At 41.5% G+C, this 25,779-nt stretch overlaps 1 protein-coding gene across 6 annotated transcripts in view; it reads left to right on the top strand.

Moving 5' to 3' along the window:
- The window catches only part of CACHD1 (cache domain containing 1), a 227,102-nt gene extending 217,848 nt beyond the window's left edge, over positions 1 to 9,254 (top strand). For 5 of the 6 annotated variants that reach the window (XM_015434748.3, XM_005543158.4, XM_065521147.1 and 2 more), the window contains one exon: positions 7,257 to 9,254. In XM_015434748.3, coding sequence (XP_015290234.3) covers positions 7,257 to 7,495 — 239 coding nt within the window. In that variant the 3' untranslated portion in view covers positions 7,496 to 9,254. Of the gene's footprint in view, positions 1 to 4,284; positions 4,504 to 7,256 lie in introns of those variants that run through there. The other variant, XM_065521140.2, reaches the window with a different exon arrangement.
- The last annotated feature ends 16,525 nt before the right edge of the window (positions 9,255 to 25,779 follow it).

Here is a 25,779-nt window from a genome sequence, read left to right as displayed (position 1 = left end):
TGCTCTACTCTCCTATTTGGTGGATGTATTGGCATCTGCTATGCACAGTTATGCACTGCATAACAACACTTCGCATATACTACAGGGTCCCATAAGATTATACTGGAGCTGAAAAATTCCTGTTGCCTAGTGACATCTTGATGATCCTGACCCTGTTTAGGCCTGGGCTAATGTGTGTGTTTGTGTCTTAGTTTTTTGGTGTGTGTGCTTTATTTTTTGAGACGGAGTCTCACTCTTGTTGCCCAAGCTGGAGCACAAAGGCGCGATCTTGGCTCACTGTACTTCAAAACTATCATTCCTTACATATTGAGGATCTCGTTTGTGGTAAAATTTTTTTTTTTTTTTTGGTATTTTATCTGACATTTAATTATATTCGTGGATTTTCTTTGTTTTTTCTTCTTTTTTTGGAGATGCTATGTCTTAGTTTTTAACCAAAAAGTTTAAAAAGTGAAACGTAAAAATTTTTAAACTAGAAAAAAAGCTTATAGAATAAGGATATAACGAAAGGAAATATTTTTGCACAGCTGTACAATGTGTCAGTATTTTAACCTGTTATTACAAAATGGTCAAAAAGTTTAAAAAGTTTAAAAGCTTCTAAAGCAAAAAAGTTATAGTAAGCAGAGGTTTATTATTGAAGACAGAAAAAAATGTTTAATAAATTTAGAGTAGCCTAAGTGTATATGGTGTTTATAAAGTCTACGGTAGTATACACTGATGTCCTGGGCCTTCACATTCACTCTACTCACTCACTGGCTCACACAGAGCAACTACCAATCCTGCAAGCCCCGTTTATGGTAAGTGTTCTATACAGGTGTACCTTTTTTGTTTTTTGTTTTTTTGAGATGGAGTTATGCTCTTGTTGCCCAGGCTGGAGTGCAATGGCACAATCTGGGCTCACCGCAACCTTCATCTCCTGGGTTCAAGCGATTCTCCTGCTTCAGCCTCCCGAGTAACTGGGATTACAGGCACGTGCCACCATGCCCAGCTAATTTTGTATTTTTGGAAGAGACTGGGTTTTTACGTGTTGGTCAGGCTGGTCTTGAACTCTCGACCTCAGGTGATCTGCCCACCTCACCCTCCCAAAGTGCTGGGATTACAGGCATGAGCCACTGCACCCGGCCACAGGTGTACCATTTTTAAAAATCTTTTATACTGTATTTTTCTGGTACCTCTTCTATGTTTAGATATGTAAATACCTATAGTATTACCTACAGTATTGTGTACAATTGTGTTGTGGTTGCCTACAGTATTCAGTGCAGTAACATGTGGCACAGGTTTGTAGCCTAGAAGAATAGGCTATGCCATATAGCTGAGGTGTGTAGGAGGCTGTACCATCTAGGTTTGTGAAAGTACACTCTATGACATTTGTACAGTGATGAAATTGCCTAAGGACACATTTCTCAGGATGTATCTCTGTCATTACACAAGGCATGGCTATACCCTAGTACACTGTGGAGGGGGCTACAGATGGGAGTTGGTACTTCCTCATGACAGCTTGGTGTAGAGGAAGAGCTTAGGAGATAGGGTAAAGCCAATTCACTTTGAAGCCTACTTCTCCCCGTTTTTTTTCCACAAGCTGTTGAGACCTTAGTGAGCTACCTTAGACCTGAGTTTCCTAATACTTAAAAGTAGGATTAAAAATTCTTACTGCAGTCTGGGCAATATGGTGAGACCCTGTCTCTACAAAGTAAAAAAATTAGCCACGCATGGTGGTACATGCCTGTAGTCCCAGCTACTCAGGAGACTGAGGTAGGAAGATCACTTGAGCCCAGGAGGTTGAGGTTGCAGTGAGCCATGTTTGCACCCCTGCACTCTAGCCGAGAGCTATTTGAGCTCTTTAAGACAGAGCTGTCTCAAAAAACAAACAAACAAAAAAGAAAACCTGCTGGGTGGAGTTGCAATGAGGATGAAATGAAATGACATATGATAGGCACAGTGCTCAGGGTTGACCTCCCTACCTCTGTGCCTACCCTGCCCTGAAGGAATTTACAGTCTAGGAGGAAGCTTTAAATGAATGCATGTATTAATATGCTTGATAAAAGATGGAATATGACAGCTTCCTTAAAAGAGTAGGACAAAGAAGGAAAGGGGCGAGAGTTCACTTTTATCTGCGAGTAAATTATGGGAGACCCCATGGAGGAACTGGCATTGACTGGCCCTTGAACTGGTAGGATCGTGGCGCCATGATTCTGTGCTCCCTGATCAGAGTATTTCCACATGAATCCTTGAGTGTGTTACACAAAAGGAAACTCAAGTCTGTAAATACATGACTGCACAACAGCCTAGGCTCTCATGGTATGGTTCAGAGTTGTGATCCTAGAATTGAATTAAAATTGAATGTTACCAAACTAAACTTAGAAACTTTAGGGTGTATTTTTATTTAGAAATATTTTATGTCGCCAACAGAATTTCGTTCTTCAAAAGAATCTAATTTTAATTGTTGTATGTTAAGAAAAACTACTCCAATTGAGAATGTTTTTTGAAAGTAGAATCATTTTGGTCCATAGTCTAAGACCACTTAGAATGACTGATTTTCAGCAGTGTTACCCTCATAAGTGGAGGTTAGAAACAATTACTACCTGTGTATGTTTTCAACTATCTATCTGCTTTGCCCATTTCTCTTAAAAATATCATGTTCTGTCCAATCATCTATTGGCTTATTTTTAAGTCAAAAAACACCTATATGTTATTTGTTCCTTGTGAATTTGTATTTTGGTTACTATCTCATCAGAAACTTTATGTAAGTGTATATTAGGCAACATTTTTTTCTTTGTAGAGGAAGTTTCCCCCTAGTTCGTGGCAAATTCCAAAATACTTAAAAAGCAAATTCTGAACCTTAAAAACCTGGTCAAAAAATTTGTAGATGAACGTAAGACCATTTTCTAGAGGTGCACAGGTATTCTCCTGCAGTTACACTCTGTGGCCACGAGATGGTGAGTGCGTCCCCAGAGGGACGTCACACCCCTTATAATCAAACGAAGTTTCTTAGGAACTATCAGATAAATATATAAGCAGACTGTCAAAGAACAAAAACCTAATCTCAGCTCTTTTTTATAGATGCCTGACCTCCTTTTTAAAGCCCATTTCTCACTTGAGATTGTATTTGCAGACACTTTGCTACATAAGCCTTTGGACAGTAAAGAAATTTTTCCTTGGAAGTGTTTGCAAATATCCTTTGTGTTTCAAATAGTGCCTCTTCCTCCATGAGTCAGGGACTATGTCTGTCTTAATTCATCACCCTTCCCAGTGCTCAACAGAATTGCCTGGCACTGAGCAAACAATTAACTTGCTGAATAAGAAAATGTGTTTGTCTTTCTCCTGCTTCTCCACAACTTGCTATTCCCTTCTCCCCTGACCCCTTCAGATTTCCATCAATTATTGAAATAAGAGGAAGTTACAGAGGGGTTGAGCAATGGTATCATAGTAAGGAAATTAACTGGAATGGCCATAGTATGAGAGTTTTACTCTGAAAGCACCTCTGTTGAGGTTCCTATCAGAAAGCAGTAGCAGAAGAGATGGGGGTGCCATCCTGAGATGAAGAGATGGGTGCCCTCCTGAGTTGCCTTGGAGACAGCTGCACCATCACTACCGTCCTGGATATGAATCCAGGACCTGTGACCAGCCAGGTTCAGAGTGTCACTGGATTCTGTTATAACCCCTGGATAGAGTCCACTGTATCCTAGAATGTCTTCATTATTAGATGAGACTAGTGAATGTCATACCAGGCAAAGCCATAGGTAACTACAAAATTCATTGATGCCATTGCTTTGGGAGTATAGTATACGTTGGTGGGGGGTGGGGCAGCAGTTGTTTTTAAGTTCCTGCTTTGTGTGAGTTATGTTAAATACTAGGGGTACAAAGATAAACAGGAACTCACTATTTAAGAAAGAATTTGCTAATAGATAGATAGCCTTATACTTTTATTATAATATGGCAAAATCTAAGAGATGTGCACAGAATGCATGTAAAATCACAGAAGGGGCACCAGCCCCCATGTGTGCTGGCAGGACTGGAGGTGGGTGGGGAAAATAGGTTGGGAAAGCTTCCCAGAGAAGACTTTCCAACTGAAGCATGAGGCACAATAGCAAGATGAGGGAAGGTGGGAGGGTGAGCCAAGCAGAAAGGCCACCATGAATCTAACACCTCGAATGCTAACATGAATTATCAGTTAGTGTGTGGGTGCTTGTAAATGAGCAGAGACGGGAAGCTGTCCAGGATGTGTTGGAATAATCACTGGGATTTTGCTAAAATCTTGTTTTCTACTTTAATTCTTTACATATATAGCATAAAGTGGTTTCAACATGCACAGCAGTTTGTGACTTAGGTTTTGCAGCCCAGCATCCGATCTGACACTCCAGACTTAGCACTGCTGAAGCTGAGAAACCTATTCTGGCTCCTGGTCTCTTAATCCTGGGTAAAGGCATCACTATTTGCTCAGCATCTGAACCTAGAAACCTCGACCTTTTCCAAGGATGTCAGCTCCCTGGCATCTTCACCAGGCAAGTCCATTCAGTTCACCAAATCCGGCCTACTGTACACTTGAAAAGTCCACACACTGCAACTGCCCTACTTCAGGTCTTTGCCATCTCCTCGAGGCCCATGCTCCAGCACCCTGTCCTCTGAGCCTCTGATCCCACCTTCCTTCTGTCCAGCCTCCCCCTTGCCCCCTGACCACTCCCACTGTCCAATTCTAGATCATAGCTCATAGCTTCAGCCAGCCTTCTTGACCTGGTCTTAGCCTGTCTGTCCAGTGCCATCTGCCACTGCCCCCACCCCCAGCCCCAAGCTTTCACCATTCCCAGAAGCCACCAGAGCCCTTCCAGCTGTTGTACCATTGCATGTACTTGGGCCCTGCTGGAAGTACCTTTACACCCCTGTCTTTACCTACTGAGTCTCGTTTCTCCCATCAGGGCTACCCAATTGTCGTCATCTCAAAGATCTAAGCCAAGTTCATTGGCTTTGGAGTTCCTTTTGTGTGCCTCTGTTTTAGCACATGGGTGTTTCCCCTTCTTGCCCATGGGCCTCTCAGGAGCTGAGGCCTCACCTTAGCCCTTTCCTGTCCAGCCTCTAGCCTGCCACCTGGCACCAAGAAGGCACTCAGTCATGGTGGACACATATGTCAGTGAACACTTCCTCTTCTGCCCTGAATTTGCAGATGACACTTCTGAGATTCTGGCTAGACATCTCCACATATGTGACCCACAGACTCTCAAAATCAAGCTGGGCATAAACAAAATTTGTCTTCTTTCCTGAGACTCAATCTGTGAGTTGTCCTTTCTTATCATTATAAGTTGAAGTTGTAGCCACCTTTCACTACTCCTCACCCCCACAGTCCCCTACATCTGATGACTTACCAATTTCTCTTGCCTCCACCACTGAGATAGCTTTTAAATCTGTCCAATCCCACTGCCCTAGTGTTCTCTATCCCTCATGTGGGCTGTTGAAATAACCTCCTAACTGCTCACTGTCTTTCCTTTGCCTTCATCTCCCAAACCACCATCCTCTAAACACAAATGATCATGCCATTTTTTGGCCTGCTCAGAATCTTGTGCGGTCTCTCCATTTGCTACTCTTCGGCATGGGCTTTATGATCTGACTCAACTTTCTGCCTCCCACCTGCCCTACTCTCCAGCTACCTGCTAGCACTCATCCAAGCCACGTGGAACAGGGATGGCCTTTATATCCACACCTCTATGGCTGTGGTCATCCTGTTCCTTTCTTCATATCCACTTATCAAACTCCTACTCATCCACTTCAGTCCGACTAAAATATACATTCTCTGAAGATTCCTTATTCCCCTAGCCAGAATTAGATATTCCCTCTTCTGGATTTTAATTATACCTCAGTTATAGCACTTACCATTATCTGTGTAAGAGGAAGCTTTGCTTTGTGAGCATCTATCTCAAATTCAACTGTGAAGTCATTAAGGAAAGGTGACGTCTCTTATTCGTGTTTCCTCATCTCCCGCTCCAACTCCACAATGGTCTTCAATAAATGAATAATTGAATGACCAATGCTTCTATTTGTTTCATTTCTCAAACACTAGCTTTTGAGCTCCCTGTGCAGGGACCAGGCTTTCATCTTTGTATGTCTTCCAGTGCCCAACACAGTGACTTGTATTTTGTAGGTACACTGTAAATATTTGCTAAGTTGGACTGACAGCTATATAATTCTATCATTTGAGTAACGTTTCACTGAGGACAGAATTTTTGCACAGAGCATACAGTTTCAGACACAAATGACTCCTGCTTGGCTGCATGCAAGAACGTCAGTTTTGCAGCCATGACTGTGACTAGCACTACCCACGGGTAAGTGCTGATTGATGCTAACTGTAGATGCAGTGGAAATATTAATGAGCTGTCACTTCTCAAAATGTTTAAAGGAGATTTTTGCAATATTTAAAAACATGTCAGGAACCTGAGAATGGAATCCTTTGATCAGCAAGGACATTTGCCTTTGAAACATGTATTACTTAGAATACCAAAAGAAATTAAATTTAAATGGGGGAGGTGGGGCAGTTAACACAGAGAATAGTTGATTCCACAGCTAGTTGCCGTGGGTATACGTGGAGTTAGTGTTTCATTAGGCACTAGAACTTTGGGCAAGTTCCTTAATGTCTCTGAACATCATTTTCCTGAATTGTAAAATGGATATTAAAATATATCGTCAATGGTGTGCAAGAACTGCCTGACACAAGTGCCTGCTACCGAGCAAGTACGCAGGTGATGGTGGTGGTTCTTTTTGTTCTATTGTGGTGTCACACTCAGGCATTTTGAAGCCCAGATTTCCCCACCAGCCCCAATGGATCTGAGGCCTGTTCAGATCTTCTTCTTGAGGCTGCCCTTTTTTTGGATTTCTTTAATAAAAAAGATCATCTTTATCTTAGGTAGAGGTGTAGAAAGGTAGGTCCCCAGTGGTGGCTAGCCATGGATGATGGGATGTAGGGTGATTTTCATTTTTGTGTTGCCGGTTTGGGGATTTGGGATGAGGGTTCTGGGTTTTTTTTTTCTCCTGCATACTTTCTCAGCTGTCTAAAGTGGTTATGTACGTATTGTGTCATTGTTTTAAGGGAAAAAAGAGTTATCACTAAATCTCTTTAAAGATAAATTACTTTAGCATCTGCTGACAGTCTGCCAGTGTTTGCACCTATGTATTGCAAAGGCAGGAGTACCTCCCAGTGCCCTAGAAATTGCAAGTGAATCTTCTCTCTGCGTCTTGAAGCTCTCAGCTGTGTGTGTGTTTTGTTCTTTTTCTAGGTTACAGCACCATGAGCCCGCAGGAGGACAGTGAAAATCCTCCATGCAACAATGACCCGTTGTCAGCCGGGGTCGATGTGGGAAACCATGATGAGGACTTAGACCTGGATACCCCGCCTCAGACTGCTGCCCTACTAAGTCACAAGTTCCACCACTACCGGTCACACCACCCTACACTTCATCATAGCCACCACTTACAGGCGGCCGTGACGGTACACACTGTTGATGCAGAATGCTAACGATCTCCTCACCTCCACGCCAAGACGAGATCTGGGAGCTACCGAATGTTCTGGAAAGAAAAAGAATCAGCTTAAAACCCACAGCAAGAGACCTCCCTCATGTTTGTACTTTGTGCAGAGTTGTTTGAGTCATTTCCTGCCTGATGACATGGTTAAAAACGAGAGAAACAACAACACAGTCACATTTGTGAAGACGTGAGGCTGGCTCTGAAATGGAGGGGAAATAAGCCTGATGAACGAACCTGCCATAACACTAATGGAAGGGAACAGAAGGCGAGCCTCCAAACACAGAGACGGAACCTGCAAGTGAAGCTGAGCCAGAGGAATGTTTCGAAGAGCCAGAAGCATTCAGCTCTCCTTAACTGGAAGAGAGAAGAATCTGCTTACCCAGAGACTGGAATGTGGCACATGCAGATACAAATGTGTGCATTGAAGATTTCACTTTGTTTCTTAGCGGTACCTGGATACCACAGTTGCTGTATGGAACTCATGCTCTAAACGATGCATCTCAAAATTTCTAAGTAAAGGATTATTTTTCTACTATTTATTGAACTTTCAAATATTCTCAAACTTGGGGGAAAAGGAAAGGAAACACAGGAGAAGCTTTCAGCAGTTGCCCCGAGCTATTTTGTGTGTAATGAAGTGATTCTTTGATTAAGGAGCTCTATTTCTTATTTAACTGATATCCCACTGCCCCACTCCACAAAATAGGAAAATGAAGAAATCTTTCCCTCTAACTTGTTTACATCATTTCATGGAAACACATCTTTATTTGTAATGCAGTATTCTTTCTCTGTGTTTGACAGAGATGGGGAGGGGCAGAGGAATCTAAGAGGTTTTAAAAGAAATGTTTTGTTTCTTATGACTTGTTTCCACTCCTCGCACAATGCTAGTCTTAGGTTTCTACGAAACCTAATGTTAGAACCGCATCCTTTCAGCTAAGGGAGGGTTGGATTTATTTTCCTTGTTTTAGAGACTACAAATTTTTAAATGCCCCATTTCGACTAGAATACTGACATATAAGGGAAGAAGTTTTCTAAATTGTGAATGTCTGGTTCTTAATTAAAGATTCTTTTTTAAATATTACAGTTAAAAGCTGCTGCCAGTTATCCAAGACATTATCCACCAAACTGCTTTGTGATTTATACAGGGACTAATCAAATCTGGCTACTATAACATGGGGCATTGTAACTTTAAAGTAGTGTTTTAATTACAGTGATGTATTTTAGACTCACATTTTGTGATTCAAATATGTTATAAAGACATTCTTGCACCGTGGTAAAGAATGTGTGTGGTAAATCTCCGTTTATATGTAGTTGGAAAAAATTCACTGAATAATGTTTTAATGATAGGGTATTATGATACAGTGTAAAAAACAATTGGTTCTTCAGCAGTACAGAAAGTAAACTATATATGTGCTATCAGGAAACCCCTTCATACTGTGTATAAAATTGCAATCTAGTGAAATAAACTGTATGCAACAGACCACTTTAGTGGCTACAGTGATTGTTAATGTACCACTCCTTGTGCCTCTAGGCAAGTTACATTCACTTTGTAACCTAGCAGGTCAGTTGCCAAACTGAAAATAGACCTCTTTTCAATGCTACAGTCAACTTCTAGGGCTTCTTGACCATCTAGATCAAATATGCAAACAACTTAACAATGTAATGGGATAAAAATGTGTAGAACATAGCTCTCCCTTCCTGAGCGTCTGTATCCATGTCACTAATAATAAATGGTTCTTCTCTAACTGCTAAAAGGATTGAATTAGTTTCCTACCTTCCCAGAAATTAAACTTCCTCATAGGATACTAGTTCGTTTCCTAAAGTTGAGAAACTCTGTGTTAAGAAATTGATTGAGGAGGGAGAAGTGGAGTGGAAACTTGGTGGTTTCAAGAAAAGAATCACAAAACTTAGAGCTTAAAAATGAAATAGGTGCCATCTATACAAACACAATAACAAAATACATTTTGTATCTTTTGGGTTTTTTTGTTTGTTTTCATTTTTGAGATGGGATCTTGCTGTGTCACCCGGGCTGGAGTGCAGCGGCGTGATCTCTCAGCTCACTGCAACCTCTGCCTCCTGGGTTCAAGTGATTCTCCTGCCTCAGCCTCCTGAATAGCTGGGATTATAGGTACTTGCCACCAGGCTCGGCTAATTTTTGTATTTTTAATAGAGACTGGGTTTCGCCATGTTGGCCATGTTGGTCTCGATCTCCTGACCTCAAATGATCATCCACCTCGGCATCCCAAAGTGCTAGGATGAGCCACCGCGCCGAGCGCATTTTGTATCTTTTGTGATGAGAGTTTTTCCTATTCCAAACTTGAGGGGAAAGTAATTGAATGTTTATACCTAAACCAAAACATTGCTGAGTTTTAAAGATCCTGTGAAATATGACATACAGGTTGAAGTTTTGATCTTCTATAATTATCTTTTATCTAATCCAAGGGTTACATATAATGTCATTTAAACATTCGTTGTCATTGTTTAAATGGCAAAATATGTTTCCGGAGATTTTTTATCATGGTGCCAGTTAACAGTGTTTGTTAAACATGAGTCTTCCCTGAGATCCTGAAGGAGGTCCTACCAATATCTTTTCATTCATCAAAGCCTCCTGCTGCCGATAACCAATATTACTTATCAATGTTGATAAGTATCAAAACTAAGGAGATTCCAGGTCACTTTATATAGCTAGGAAAAAAATGTCCTATTGTAGCCCAAGGAAAACAGGGCTCAGGCTCATGCTAGTCCTCATGGCATATACAGTTCATCTGCTTTTCAGATAGGTTTATTTTAGAAATTTTGTAAACTATACTGTAGGGTATGTTTTTTCCTCCAGTTGATTGAATACTCATCTAAACCTCATTGATAATATATTTGAAAAACTTAGGCAATGTGAACTTGTTTTGCCTATCAGAGTGACTGGTATGTGGAAAGAAGTCCTGAAATACCACAAGTTCTTTTTCCCATGGCGATGGACTGCCCTAATGATTACATTTTTTTAAATGTATATCTGGCAGAATAATTATATTCTTGAAGCATGCCAGCCGGGTCCAGGTGCCATGTCTCTCACCTGTAATCCCAGCATTTTGGAAGGATGAAGTGGGTGGATCACATGGTCAGGAGTTTGAGACCAGCCTGGCCAGTATGATGAAACCCGGTCTCTGCTAAAAATACAAAAATTAACCAAGCATGGTGACAAACGCCTGTAGTCCCAGCTACTCCGGAGGGAGGATTGCTTGAGTCTAGGAGGTCCAGGCTATAGTGAGCTGAGATCACGCCACTGCACTCTAGTCTGAGCAACAAAGTGAGACCCTTTCTAAAAACAAAACAAACAAACAAAAAACCCATACCAGCCAGGTCTCATCTATGTCCTTTTTGGTCTGTTTCAGAAGAGGAGGAGTAATGATTTTCCTGACTGAGATAGAATGCCATATTCAGGAATTTTTCCTAATGTTTTAGTTAAAAAGAATTTTAAGTTTCTGTATCTATTACTAGGCATTATAACTAGATATTTTTTAATAGTTAAGTACACACATTGAGATTGAGATTTTTCTAGATTTCCTCCATTCTCTCTCATCAGCCCTAAATTGCTCATTATGGCCTCTTCCTTCTCTTGTCCCATAATTCAGTGTTTCTCATTTTTATTAATTATTGCTCCCTCCCCTTGAGGAAGAAATTTTAATTTAATTTAAATTCTCCCTAACAAGGGAAATTAAATACTAGAGGATAAGGTTTTCTTTGGATTGGGTTGCATTTTGGAGAGATACAAATCATTGTAATCTCCGTTTCTTTTCCTTCTGCAATAATTCGTTTTCACTTCTTTATAGGCAGTATCTCCTGCATTGAGAATGTGTGCCCTAAATAAAGGGGTTCTCCAAAGTTTTGACTTCAGCGCCTTTTTTCAATACTATTTGTTGCCCTCCATCTCTTTTTAAGCTACACATGCTTTCTTGTCATTGCTTGGGGTGGTGAGCACTGAATTAAAAGCAAGAAGGCCTGAAGTTGAGTACATAGGAATGAATGAAACAGGCATGAGCCTTTTCCATACTGAATGTGGAGATGTAAGTGGATAACAGGGTTGACTCCCCAGTATTGCACTCCCAGGATTGTTTATCCCACAATTCCATTGACTTCAGTCATAGAGTTGGATAGTCCTATGACAAGAATAATAAATCCATCCTACTTATTTGGTCAGAAACTAAGACTCACTGCAACTAGCATAAAGCATTTTTCCTGATGGTAGGGGGAACATGTGACCTAATTTGGTTCAATCTGACTGAAAGGACGTGGGTTGCAAGGAAAGATTCTGTCTCCCAGTAAATGTGAAGAAGCCAGCAGGTAACATCTATCCTAGCTGGCTGCCATCTTTCTTTCACCAGTGTCAGCAGCTTCAGGGTGACACTGATGCCATGGACAGCGGAGTACAGAGAATGAAAGAATAGGACATCTTAAACTGCTGACTCAGCCAGCTCTGAATCCCATCCTACCTCTGGATTTCCACTTATGGGAGATAATAAAATGTCCTATTGTTTAAGATCAGTTGAATTGACTTTTTAATACCTCTACTTGAAAGCATCCAGTATAGACATAAAACCAGCAAATACAAAAATATAAGTACACCTTCACATAGGGCCATTTGCTGTGAAGGCATTGGAAGAGCAATGGGTGAATTAGCCCACAATGGGAGTTGGCGGGAACAGAACCTGCTTTAGATTTGATGCTCGTGGAAAGCCTCTGAGAGGGTGATGCTGAAGCTGCCACCTGAAGAATAAGAAAGAGCTAGATAGACAAGGGTACAGTGGGCAGGCAGATATTTCAGACAGAGGGAATAGAACCTCAGTAGGCCTGAGCTATGAAAGCATCAAGTCTAGTGCATTGGTCAACAAAGGGAAAGCGAGATGCAGTGAGAATGAAGAGGCAGGAAAATGAAGTATATATATATAGTCTCACTATGTTGCCCAAGCTGGAATGCAGTGACTATTCACAGGTACTATCATAACACACTAGAGCCTCAAATTCTTGGGCTCAAGCAATCCTGAGTAGCTGGGACTACAGGTGCATACCGCCATGATGCCCGGCTATCTATATTAAAGACCATTCTGAATTGAAAATACATTGTAGGGCAGCAAAAATGGAAATGTGGACAGGAAACCATTGCAGAAGTCTAAGTAAATGCAGGATGATGAGAGTGAAGACAAAGGAAAGTGGAATGGTGAAAAATATATTTTGGAAGCAGAAAGGATAGGGCCTGGCTGGTTGTGGGCCAGATATAGAGAGTGGTGAGAAAAGGGTTCATGGCTTGAACGATTCCATCACTTGCTGTGCTGGAGGAGACGAGTAGAAACAGTTTGGTGAGGAGGATAAGGAATGAAGAGTCAATGTTTGATGTGTTTGGCATAAAGTGGCTAGAGGTGTCAAGATCATTCTGCACACCTCAGCCCAGTAACAGTAATGCTGATGTTGCTCATGGAACACTTGCTTTGTAATAGGCATTGTGGTAAGGTCTTTCTGTGTGCTAATTCATTCAATGTACTTTAGCTCTGATTAGTCAGTACCGTAGAAGAGCTGTCAGTCTAGCCTTTTTCTCTACCTAATTCTCCTAATGGCATGCTCCACAGTTCATACCCTCCTTAAATTCAAAACCTCATCCTGCTACCCCTTGCACATCTCTGCTGTGCTCCAGCCAGCTGGTCTACTGACCAGAAACCTGACTTTCTCGATGTGCTATGTGTCTTTATGTGTTTGGATCTTCTTGTGTGTTCTTTTCAGCTCTTAAGAAAAATAACCACTCTTTTCACACCAGCAAGTTTCAATTCAAATACACCTTAGTCCATGGCCAGGTTTCTTAACTACCCCACTTACCCACCCCTATGTCTGATTTTTAAAGTGAGCTCTGACCCTTTGAATCTTCCAAAGCTGTTACTTCTCCACCAGTTATGAGATTCTAGTTAATCTTGCTTGGATGTTAGTTGCCTTTTCATATGAACTGGTTTGTTTTTGTTTTTGGTTTTTGTTTGTTTTTGTTGTTGTTGTTGTTGTTGTTGTTGTTGTTTTGAGACTGAGTCTTGCTCTGTCACCAGGCTGGAGTCCAGGGGCACGATCTCGGCTCACTGCAACCTCCATCTCCTGTGTTCAAGGGATTCTCATGCCTCAGCCTCCCACGTAGCTGGGACTACAGGCACACGCCACCACACTCAGCTAATTTTTGTGTTTTCAGTAGAGACAGGGCTTCACCACATTGGCCAGGCTGTTCTCAAACTCCTGACGAAAGTGCTGAGATTACAGGCATGAGCCAGGACGCTCGTCCCTCCTTTTCATATGAACTCTTATAGCCCCAACTAGACATCAGCTTTCTCAGGGCAGGGACTGTTTCTTATTCCTCTTTGTAGGGCCCATGGCACCACACGCTGGACTTACACAACTAAATTTCTAGAGTGCCAACTACAGTCACAATTAGTTGCAAGTTATAATAATACGTGTAATATTTAAAGCAGTAAGTGAAGCCAAATGATTTCTCTAAATCATATGCTTAATGAATTAGTACAAAAGATTTTTAGTATATTGTACTAACAATTTACATAATGTTGCAGGTTTGAGTTTTTTTAATGTTATCTCTGGTATGAAAACTCTCAACAACTTCCTAAAACATACAGTTTCAGTAGGTGAGCCTTTTAAAAGCGACCTATATTTTATTACAATAATTTATATGATATAGATGTACTCCTAAATGCAAAAATAATTCCTAATGGCTAATTTAAATATAGATTTATCTATTCAAAATAGTTTTAAATAACATTCCTTTTGAAAAGAGAACTTATATACAAAAGATTTTCAAATCCTATTTCTTATAATACTACTTGTATTTCTTTCATGCCATTCCCATTCTATTTCAGTGCGGCTTGATTAAAGTATTTTATGCAACACTATACCCACCAGGATTACTGTCTTAGTTCTTAGGCCTAGTACTTTTGGGAAAAAAAAAATTACATAATGAGATGCTTGGCTCCCCTCCAAAGGTATGTTCTTGACTTTCAGGGATCCTTGGCAATCCTTTAACCAGACCCAGTTGACTCACTTCCACTTCCCTCTAAAATCCCTTCCCATGGCCGGGCACAGTGGCTCACACCTGTAATCCCAGCAGCTTGGGAGGCCAAGGCAGGTGGATCACCTGAGGTCAGCAGTTCCAGACCAGCCTGGCCAACATGGCGAAACCCCGTCTCTACTAATAAAGTGCAAAAATTAGCTGAGGATGGTGGCACTTGCCTGTAATGCCAGCTACTCAGGAGGCTGAGGCAGGAGCATCACTTGAACCCGGGAGGCAGAGGTTGCACTCCAGCCTGAGCAACAAGAGCGGGACTCCATCTCAAAACAAACAAACAAATAAATTAAAAACCTTCCCAAACATGTCCACATCCTTTGCCCCTTTACTCTGTCCTGCCACTGTTTCTCCAAAGCTGCCCTTGGGTTCTACCCTCGCATTTGGGTATAAGTCCCATAACTTTTATCCCTACCACATAAAAGTTGCTCTCAGACATCATCCTGCTCTCTGTTCTCTCTCAGAGGAAGGAATGTTCCTGCTCCTTTGCAGTGCCAGCCTGTACACGTTTGATGTAGTTGCATCAAAAATGCATAGCCTCAGCTCCACTTTCCCACCGGTGGTTCCTACTCTTTGAACCTAATGCACATTCAATTATCCTCTAACCTAAAAATACAAAACTTCCTTAGCTTTGCTTTCCCCTCACATTACTATTCATGTTTCTCTGTCTTTCTGGGCTCACATTTCAAAATCATAGTGTTCGCTCAAGACCTCACAAACGGCCTCCTCCTGTGGCCACATGGCTGCACGTACTGCCCCTGCTGAGTTCATCCTAGGTTATGACTTCCCCTGGGAGCAGTAAATGTGCTCCTTCTCCCAGGTCTGCACCCCTACCTCCGCCCCGCTGTCTGTTTCCTAGAATCCTGTCCCCTTTTGCAGTTGTCTGTGTGGTTCTCTACATGGGTATCTCCCCAGCAGTTCCAGTACCAGAGATCCCATTGTGCCTTCCCTACTCTGAGCTGCTGTCACTGTGCACCCAGATGCTGCAGCAACCTCCCCATTGTTCTCTCCATTCCTTTTCTTTCTTTCTTTTTTTAAGACAGTCTTGCTGTGTTTCCCAGGCAGGAGTGCAATGGTGCAATCTCGGCTCACTGCAACCTCTGCCTTCTGTGTTCCAGCGATTCTTATGCCTCAGCCATCCCCCAGATAGCTGGAATTACAGCTGTGCACCATCACACCTGGCTAATTTTTGTATTTTTAGTAGAGATGGGGTTTTGCCATGTTGGCCAGTCTGGTCTTGAACTCCGGACCTCAGGTGATCCACCCGCCTCGGCCTCCCATAGTGCTGGGATTACAGGCGTGAACCACCATACCTGGCCTTCCTCTCTCCATTCTTATTTCCTCCAATTCATTCTCTATGCGGTGGGCAGAGTAATCTTTTTGTTATTGAAGTGCCCATTCCCATGACTGATAAGTATGCATGTCACATATTATAAAACTAACCACTTTAAACTGTACAATTCAGTGGCATTTTGTGCATTCAAAATGTTATACCACCTACACTTTGAGAAATAAAAAATGAAATCCTAAGCCCCTGGACTGACTGAACAGATACCCTCTTGGCCAAGGGAACCCCAGAGAAACATTAAAAACTGATTTCCCAGTCATGATGGGACCAGAGGTCCAGCGCGCCTCAGGATGCCTCTTCCTTACTAGGCTTTGACCAGAATTCTTTCATAAGCAGCAAGCAGAAACCAGCTCTGGAAAATAAGAACAGACAACTCATTCCTTCATTGCCTTCAGCCAATCATCTGAGACCAAAACTGGACTCCTCTTCCCTTTTCAGTTTCAACCCAGCAAGCGCCCAGCATTTCTTACTGACACGAGAACACCCACCACGGACTGGTTCTGGAGGAGTTTTGTGTCTTCTAATTCATCTTTTTTTTTTTTTAAGAGTTAGGGTCTCAGTGTGTCACCCAGGCTGGAGTGCAGTGGCACAGTCGTGGCTCACTAGCAGCTTCAACCTCCTGAGCTCAAGTGATCTTCCCATCTCAGCCTCCTTAAAAGCTGGGACTGCAGACACATGCCATCAAGTCTGGCCAATTTTTAAATTTTTTGTAGAGACAGGGTCTTGCTATGTTGCCCAGGCTGATCTTGAACTCCTGGACTCAAGCAGTCCTCCCACCTCAGCCTCCTAAAGTACTGGGATTAAAGGTGTGAGCCACCATGCCCAGCCTTCTCTTAATTTCTTGAGTAAACCTTGCTCTACTCTACCTCAGAGTCTTTGCATGCACTGCTCACTCTGCCTGGACCACTTCTTCTCCAAGCCGACCTCTCCCAGCCCCATCCCTCACCTGGATAACAACCACTCCTCCTCAGATCTCCGCTTCCATGCTACTTTCTCAGTGACTACCCACGATGCACTAGCATGGAAAAGAAGTCACTTAAACGCAAAACTAAGTTCGGATGTGCTCCTACCCGCTAACAAGAGAGGGTAGCATAATTCTTATCAAAGGGAAAATCTCTCTGTATACTGGCCCCTTCCACTTACAGAGGGAAACAAAGGCAGGCTGAAACTCTGACTCACCTGCCAGTTTTTTCTTTGTTATTAAAGGAGAAGCGTCTTTTTTTCTCTTTTTTTCTTTTCTTTTCTTTTTTTTTTTTTTCGAGACGGAGTTGTGCCTTATGGCCCAGGCTGGAGTGCAGTGGCGTGATCTCAGCTCACTGCAACCTCCACCTCCTGGGTTCAAGTGATTCTCCTGCCTCAGCTTCCCGAGTAGCTGGCATTACAGGTGAGCGCCACCATGCTCAGGTAATTTTTGTACTTTTAGTAGAGACGGAGTTTCACCATGTTGGCCAGGCTGGTCTCGAACTCCTGACTTCAAATGATCTGCCCGCCTCGGCCTCCCAAAGTGCTGGAATTACAGTGCACTGCACTTGGCTGGAGGAGCCTCTTTATTATGTGACATGGGTCTGCGCAATAAACTGGGATAAATTGAGCTTCTGAATCAAGAAGCTGGGAGATATGTGGAAAGTCTTGAGGCAGAAACAGGACCCAAGCACAAAGGCTCTGGTACCCACAGAGAAAGGTCACCAGTGAGCATCATGACAGGCACCAGTGGAAGACAGCAGAAGGAGTGTTGAGTGTAAAGCTCCGCAAAGTTTCACTAGAGTTTCATAAACTCACACATCGAATGAGTGACTTGAAGGGAAATCAAGGAGAATGAACGAAGTTCCAATGGGCCAGGGCAGAGCAGAGAAAAGAGAACAGCTGCAGGGATGGGAGACAAGTGAAACAGAATTGAGTGGGGCAAAAGCTCAGAGCCAAGGATAGCAAAGCCCTGAGGAATTCACAGGAATCTTGAGAAGGTTATTGGACTTCCTGTAAGACACGGGATGAAAGGTCCACGCTAATTTTATTTAAGTCTCCAAGGACAGCATGACCTCAGTGGACATCTGGATATGTGTCAGCACTCTATGCTAGATGTCTCCTTGGCTCTCATCACACTTACTGCTATTTGTTTTACTTCTGCCTTCTCGCCAGCCTGTAAGCACTGCCTGGTCGGGGGGAAATCAGTCTTCATGCTACTACATCCTGATGCCTATCTCAAGCAGGCACATAAAACATATTTACTGAGTGAATACATTTTTTTGTCTGAACAGAATTTAAAGTGTATTTTATTTAATTTTTAATTTTTGTGGGTACATGACATATATACTTATGGGTTACATGAGATGTTTTGATTCAAGCATGCAATGCATAATAATCACATCAAGGTAAATATGGTATCCATACATCATTTATCCTTTGCATTTCAAGCAATCCAATTATGCTCTTTTAGTTATTTTTAAATGTACAATTAAATTATTTTTTACTGTAGTCACCCAATGGTGCCAACAAATACTAGATCTTACTTATTCTATTTTTTTGTACCCAATAACTGTGTCCCCTTTCTCCCACCCCACCCCAACTACCCTTCCCAGCATCTGATAACCATCCTTCTATTCTCTATCTCCATTAGTTCAATTGTTTTAAATTTTAGCTCCCACAGATAAGTGAGAACATGTGATGTTTGTCTTTCTGTGCCTGGCTTATTTCCTTTACCATAATGACCTCCTGTTCCATCCCTGTTATTGCAAATGACAGGATCTCATTCTTTTTTTGTGGCTGAATAGTACTCCATTGTGTATATGTACCACATTTTCTTTACCTATTAATCTGTTGATGGACATTTAAGTTGCTTCCAAATCTTGGCTATTGTTACGGTGGATTTTAAAGAGGAACATAAGACCCTAAAATAAGATATTTCTATATTGTTTATTTAGCCCCCATCTGAAAGCCCCCTCACTGCCAAACTGGAAATAGGGTGGAAAACACAATTGTAAATTCAAGATACCTGAAGTGGTAGGAATATGTTTACTTGCTAAAAGACTGGAAGAGATTGGAGTTGCTTTATTTATCCAAAGGTCCCACAAGCACATCAAAATCAACCTACAACTATAAAAATATCAGAAGGAAATAAAACCCTATGCTTATGACCTTAAAGTGAAGAAGACCTTCTTAGAGCCTGAAAAAGCAGAACTCATAACCCAAAGGTTGGGAAAATTTAAAAGTTTTGTACCACAAAAATAGCCTCTCCCCTGCAAAATGGGGTCGTTTTAATTACAAAAGAAAAAAAAATGAAGAAAGGCTTGGCACTTAGAATACTAATGTATATTAAAGCGAACTTCTAGAAACCTAGCAAGCAAAAGAGAAATGACCCAATAAAAACACTGAACTGAGAGTTCCTCTTCAGAGAAAAGACAAATAGCTAGTAATCATAAGAAAAAAAAATTCAACCTTTTCAGAATTAGTGAAATACAAACTAAAATGGGGTAAGATTTTTCAACCATAGAGAAGCCAAAACTTCAAAGTTGTCTAACACTCTAAGCATTAGTGGGAGTGCATACATTTGTGTAGGTACTTTGGCAAATCTATTGAAATTTAAATGTATGTAACTCTGACTCAGAAATTCCACTTCTCCACACCTATACTACAAAAACACATGGGGCCAGGCGCAGTGACTCATTCCTGTATCCCAGCACTTTGGGAGACCAAGGCAGGCAGATGACTTGAGCCAGGAGTTGGAGACCAGCCTGGGCAACATAGTGGAATCTTGTCTCTACCGAAAAAACATTAAAAGTTAGCCGGGTGTGGTAGCATTCGCCTGTAGTCCCAACTACTCTGGAGGCTGAGGTGGGAGGATTGCTTGAGCCCAGGAGGCAGAGATTTCAGTGAGCCAAAATCGCGCCACTGCACTCCGGCCTGGGCAACAGAGCCACACCCTGTCTAAAACCAAACAAAACAAAATAAAAACACATGTGCACCAGGAAATTTGGCAAATAGGTTTACTGCAGCATTTGTTGAAATGGAAAAAACTACAAACCATCTCAGTAATGACTCAAAATGTAGAATACCTATATTATGAAATACTATGCACCATTAAAAAAAAATAAGGTAAATTTCTATGCACAGAGATGGTTATATCTATGATATACTGTTGGGTAAAAAAAGCGGTCGGGCACGGTGGCTCACACCTGTAATTACCAGCATTTTGGGAGGCCGAGGCGGGTGGACTGCTTGAGGCCAGGAGTTTAAGACCAGCCTGGTCAACATGGCAAAACCTCGTTTCTACAAAAAATACAAAAAGCACGTGCCTGTAATCCCAGCTACTCCAGAGGTTGAGGCACAAGAATTACTTGAACCTGGGAAGTGGAGGCTGCAGTGAGCTAAGATCACACCACTAGCCTGGGCAACAGAGCAAGATCCTGTCTCCAAAAAAAAAAAAAAAGGCAAATTGCAAATATATATATATATATATATATAGTGATGCATGCTGTCTTAAAACAAACACAATAAAATTATATGTTTTCTAAAAGAACAGATACATGTTTGTGAATACATATAAAGAAAAATATTATTAGGCTCTGCACCAACAGACCCCAGTAATTGCTTCCAGGTAGGGATAAGAAGGGGCAGCACTGGGCAAAAGATATTAGACTTCTGATCTGTCATGTTTCACATTTTTGCAAGATAAAATGTAAACATACATCGTTTGTATTATTAAAAGAATTTGAAATTCAAAATTAAATGCATAACAATAAGATACTACTCAGCAATAAGAAGAGATGAACATGGGCGGGGCATGGTGGCTCACGCCTATAATCCCAGCACTTTGGGGGACTGAAGCGGGTGGATCACCTGAGGTCAGGAGTTCGAGACCAGCCTGGCCAACACGGTGAAACCCTGTTTCTACTAAAAGTACAAAAAATTAGCCTGGCATGGTGGCGCACACCTGTAATCCCATCTACTCAGGAGACTGAAACAGAAGAATCACTTGAACCCAGGAGGTGGAGGTTGCAGTGAACCGAGAGGGTGCCACTGCACACTAGCCTGGGCACGACAGAGTGAGACTCCATCTCAAAAAAAAAAAGAAGAAGAAGAAGGGATGAACATGATATAGATAACATCACGGCTGAATCTCATAGATGTTATACTAAGCAAAAGAACACAAAAGAGCACATTTGGGATAGATCCTTTGATATGAAGTTCTAGAACGGGTAAAATTAATCTATAATGAAAAAAAGATCCAAGCTGCGGTTTCTTCTGAGGGTCTAAGGCTGACTGGTGAGGGGCACTGAAGTCATGAAAAGATGTAGGTTATCTAAGTGAATCCATTTGTTAAAATTGTATAGTTGTGATTGGTGCATTTTGATGGATTACCTTGAACTTCAAAAAAACAAAATTAACAAAATTGAGTATCTAGTGTTGTGTCTATCTTGATACAATGTTTTAAAAATCCATTTTACCCAAAACTAGACTATCAGTTCTTCACCAAACATGGTCATCCTGGAATTCCCATCTCTGCCATCCTATTGTTGATTACTAGTTACCCAAGACTCTATATGAGGATGGCCAGGCAGCTATGGCCACACAGGAACATGGTTTGAGGAGAGGAATATGTTAAATTTGTTAAATGGGAACAGTTGGCAGGGGTTTTATTTATGAAGAATGAATTGTGAGTGCTGAATGGCCAGCCCCACCAAGGGGATACAGGAGAGGAATTGTGAGTCACTGACTGTGCTAACTGATCAGCATATGTCAGGAATCAGTTTACAGTGATGGGAAGCAGAATAGATTAATAGGAAAGGGATACCGTTCAGCCTTTTAATTATGGAAAAGTTGGAAAGAGCAAAGAAACAAAACAAATGGGCATGTACATGTAAGAGAAAAAGAGGCAGCCTTAGAGCTGCAGTTCTCTATTGGCTTCCAAAGGGCAATGGCCTTTTCATTGAGTCCTCTTTTCATATCTTGTAGGAACTGGGATGCAAATGTGGAATTTCAGCAGACAGTGTCTATGCTAGTGCTGAGGAGAGGGACAGGGTAGATGCCTTTCCTCCTAGGCTGATGACTAGAATTCCTGACAAAGGATAAGAACTTCCAGCCAAGTTCATCATAAGGTTTAAAATATAAAATATTTGAAGGATGTTATGAGGATTAAATGGATCCATAAATTAACAACATTACCTGGCATTAAAAAGCAATCAATAAATGTTACTTAGACCAAAAGTCACAGCAGTAGTAATATGAAGCAAAATTCAATTCAGACTAGTTTTGCTTTTTGCAAACACTTCTTAGTTAACTTCAGTTTTTAAGGACTCTAACCTTTCTCAGCTGGAAGAAAAGGCAAAGAGAAAATAGAATACTTTCACAACTTGATGCAGATTGATCGGATAGTTAGAAATTGCTAGTTTCCTTTTTGGGGTTAGGGATGGATGGCATGGACAGCCTGGATACTCAAGCAGTCCCTGCCATCGGGGAGGCTGGGGCAGACAGTGCAATAGCATCCAGACAAGAAGGGTATGAGGCAGGCCATTGGGGCCAGAGTACCTCTGAACCAGAGCCATCCACATGAGCTGCATTGTGGGCTATTTTCTCCATTTCTCACTGTCGCATAAGCCTCGTTCATTAATGGATTAAATAGCTGATCCTCAATGTTGGAGGACAATGGTTGCATCTATACGGGTACTTTTTTTTTTTCTTTGAGACAGAGTTGTGCTCTGTTGCCCAGGCTGGAGTGCAGTGGCACAATCTTAGCTAACTGAAACCTTCACCTCCCAGATTCAAGTAATTCTCCTGCCTCAGCCTCCCAAGTAGCTGGGATTACAGGTTCACGCCACCATGCCCAGCTAATTTTTTGTATTTTTAGTAGAGATGGGGTTTTGCCATGCTGGCCAGGTTGGTCTCGAATTCCTGGCCTCAAGTGATCCACTCACCTCGACCTCCCAAAGTGGTGGGATTACAGGTGTGAGTCACTGCACTTGGCCTATGTAGGTACTTTTTAAATGTTTTTCTTACCATAAAATATATACAACATAAAATTTCCTATTTTAACCATTTTTAAGTGTGCAATTCAGTGGCATTAAGTACATCCAAAATGTTGTGCAACTACCATCACTATTTCCAAAACTTTTTCATCATCCCAATATGTGGTGTCTTTTTAATTCCTCTGACTTGTGAAATGATAATTTCATGACTGAATGTTAGAGCTAGAAGGAACTTGAAGATTATCTCCAATCACTGCATTCATACAAATAAGGAAATTGACACTCTTAAAGGTTTTACTCAAGGCCACAAAGCTAGATGATGGCAAGGACTGGAACTCAAATGCCAGCTTCTCGATTCTTAAGCACAAGGGAGTAGTTTGAATAAGTGAATTAATGTCTAACATCCTGCAGAGGGTCATAAATTCCTCCACCTAAACAAAGACAGCTAATTTTAGTTTATTATTGCCATTGATGGTGTCAATTTTTTAAAGAAAAAGGAAACATCTACATCTGAATATGAATAATATTAAACATTGTGTGGGGGAGAAAACATGTTTGGAAGGTATAGTCGGTAATTTTATGCGTCAACTTGACGGGGCCACAGGATACCCGATATTTAGTCAAACATTATTCTGGGTATTTCTGTCAGGGTGCTTTGGATGAGATTAACATTGAAATGGGGAGGCTGAGTAAAGCAGACAGCCCTCTATGAAGTGAGTGGGCCTCAGTCAATTCGTTGAAAGACTGAATAGAACAAAAACCCTGGTCCTCTCCTGAGTAACAGAAAATTCTTCCTGCCCAACAGCCTCAAACTGTGATACTGAGATTTTTCCTGCCTTTGGACTCAAACTGAAACATAGGCTCTTTCTGGGTCTTGAGCTTTCTGGCCTCTGGACTGGTGCTCTACCATCTGCTCTCTTAGTTCTCAGGTCTTTGAACTTGGACTGAAACTAAACCATTGGCTCTTCTGGGTCTCCAGCTTGTCAAATCACCCTGCAGATTTTGGGACTTGTCACGTAAGCCAATTCCTTATAATATATCAAGATATTCTATTGGTTCTGTTTCTCTGGACAATCCTGACTAATACAGGATTGAGTCAATATTAAGGTCCCTGGACCCCCAGCAATCGAGGTGTGCTGTGTGAGAATCACTGAAAAGTATGAATCCCCAGCAACTATCAAAGTGCCTGTCATGAAATACACAATAGATGGAATAGGCAATCAGTGTTTATTTGGATAACTAAATGACTATATCATGAATAAAATCCATCGTTTTCTCCACAGGCTAGAACTTTGGAGGTATTCAAGAAAAGCCTACAGAAAAAATGTTTGTCTTCAGTGGGAAGTTAAATAATTGACCAATCAAGTTACTTACTTATTCGTTCATTCATTTGTTGACCCACTGATGTATTGATCATATACTGCACTGTGTACCAAGCACAGTGCTAGATATTGAATATATAAAGAACAAGGATACACAGTCCTTGCCCTCCAGGAACTGGCAAGTTCACATAAATAATTAAAACACAGTGTCATATATGTTACCAGAAAGATGGTGCCCCATGCAGATGTGATGAAAATGTACAAGTAGGAGTATATTTGAGGGGTTCAGGGAAAAGATAGGAGGGGTAGAAAAAATGAGTAATGGTCTACCAGTGACAGGTTGCAAACAGAAAATGAAAAAGAGGAAATGGTTGGATAGATGGTGATTACTGCTCTAAAATTCTATACTCCTCTTTTCTATATTAGGAATGTTGCTTATAAATGGTGGTAAGAACAGTTGTTCAATTAAGCTCTACTATAGTGCCCTGAAGCTACAGATACCCCTAATATCTTATGTTTTTGTCCCCTTTTATTGACTAAAAGTAATACCTATAGAAGTACATCAAGATTTATTTACAAGGATATTTACTGTCTCGTGTGGTTTGGATTTGTGCCCCACTGCCTCCAAATCTCATGTCAAATTGTAATCTCCAGTGTTGGAGGAGGGGCCTGGTGGGAAGTGATTGGATCATGGGGAAGATTTCTCCTTACTGTTCTCATAACCATGAGTTCTCACAAGATCTGGTTGTTTGAAAGTGTGTAGTACCTCCCCGTTTGCTTGCTTCCTCCTGCTCCAGCCATGTAAGCTGTACCTACTTCCCCTTTGCCTTCTGCCATGGTTGAAAGTTTCCTGAGGCCTCCCCAGCTATGCTTCCTGTGAGCCAATTAAACCTCTTTTCTTTTCTTTTTTTTTTCTTTTTTTTTTTTGAGAGGGAGTCTCGCGCTGTCACCCAGGCTGGAGTGCAGTGGCCGGATCTCAGCTCACTGCAAGCTCCGCCTCCCGGGTTCACGCCATTCTCCTGCCTCAGCCTCCCGAGTAGCTGGGACTACAGGCGTCCGCCACCTCGGCCGGCTAGTTTTTTGTATTTTTTAGTAGAGACGGGGTTTCACCGTGTTAACCAGGATGGTCTCGATCTCCTGACCTCGTGATCCGCCCGTCTCGGCCTCCCAAAGTGCTGGGATTACAGGCTTGAGCCACCGCGCCCGGCCACCTCTTTTCTTTATAAATTACCCAGTCTCAGGGTAGCAGTGTGGGAACGGACTAATACACTATCAAATTATCTCATCATTTTCAATAGTAAAAATTCAGACATGAGAAAATCATGAAGAATTGACTAAAGAAACTATCATACAATTGAATACCTTGCAATCACTTAAAATTGTTTTTAAAGAATATATAATTACATGGGGGAAACGTACAAAATATAAGTTTTGAAAGAAATAAAAAATTGTATGTTTAAAACCAGATTTAAAAATATATAGACAGATCAATTTACATAGGTAAAAAAGTAAAATGTAAATGGTAACAGTCACTTTTTGAATGTTGTGAATGTTACA

Source organism: Macaca fascicularis, chromosome 1, assembly GCF_037993035.2.
Source record: "Macaca fascicularis isolate 582-1 chromosome 1, T2T-MFA8v1.1".
In the NCBI taxonomy this organism is placed as follows: Eukaryota; Metazoa; Chordata; class Mammalia; order Primates; family Cercopithecidae; genus Macaca; species Macaca fascicularis.
The sequence above is the reverse complement of the archived record's forward strand: the minus strand, read 5'-3'. Positions and strand labels throughout refer to the sequence as shown.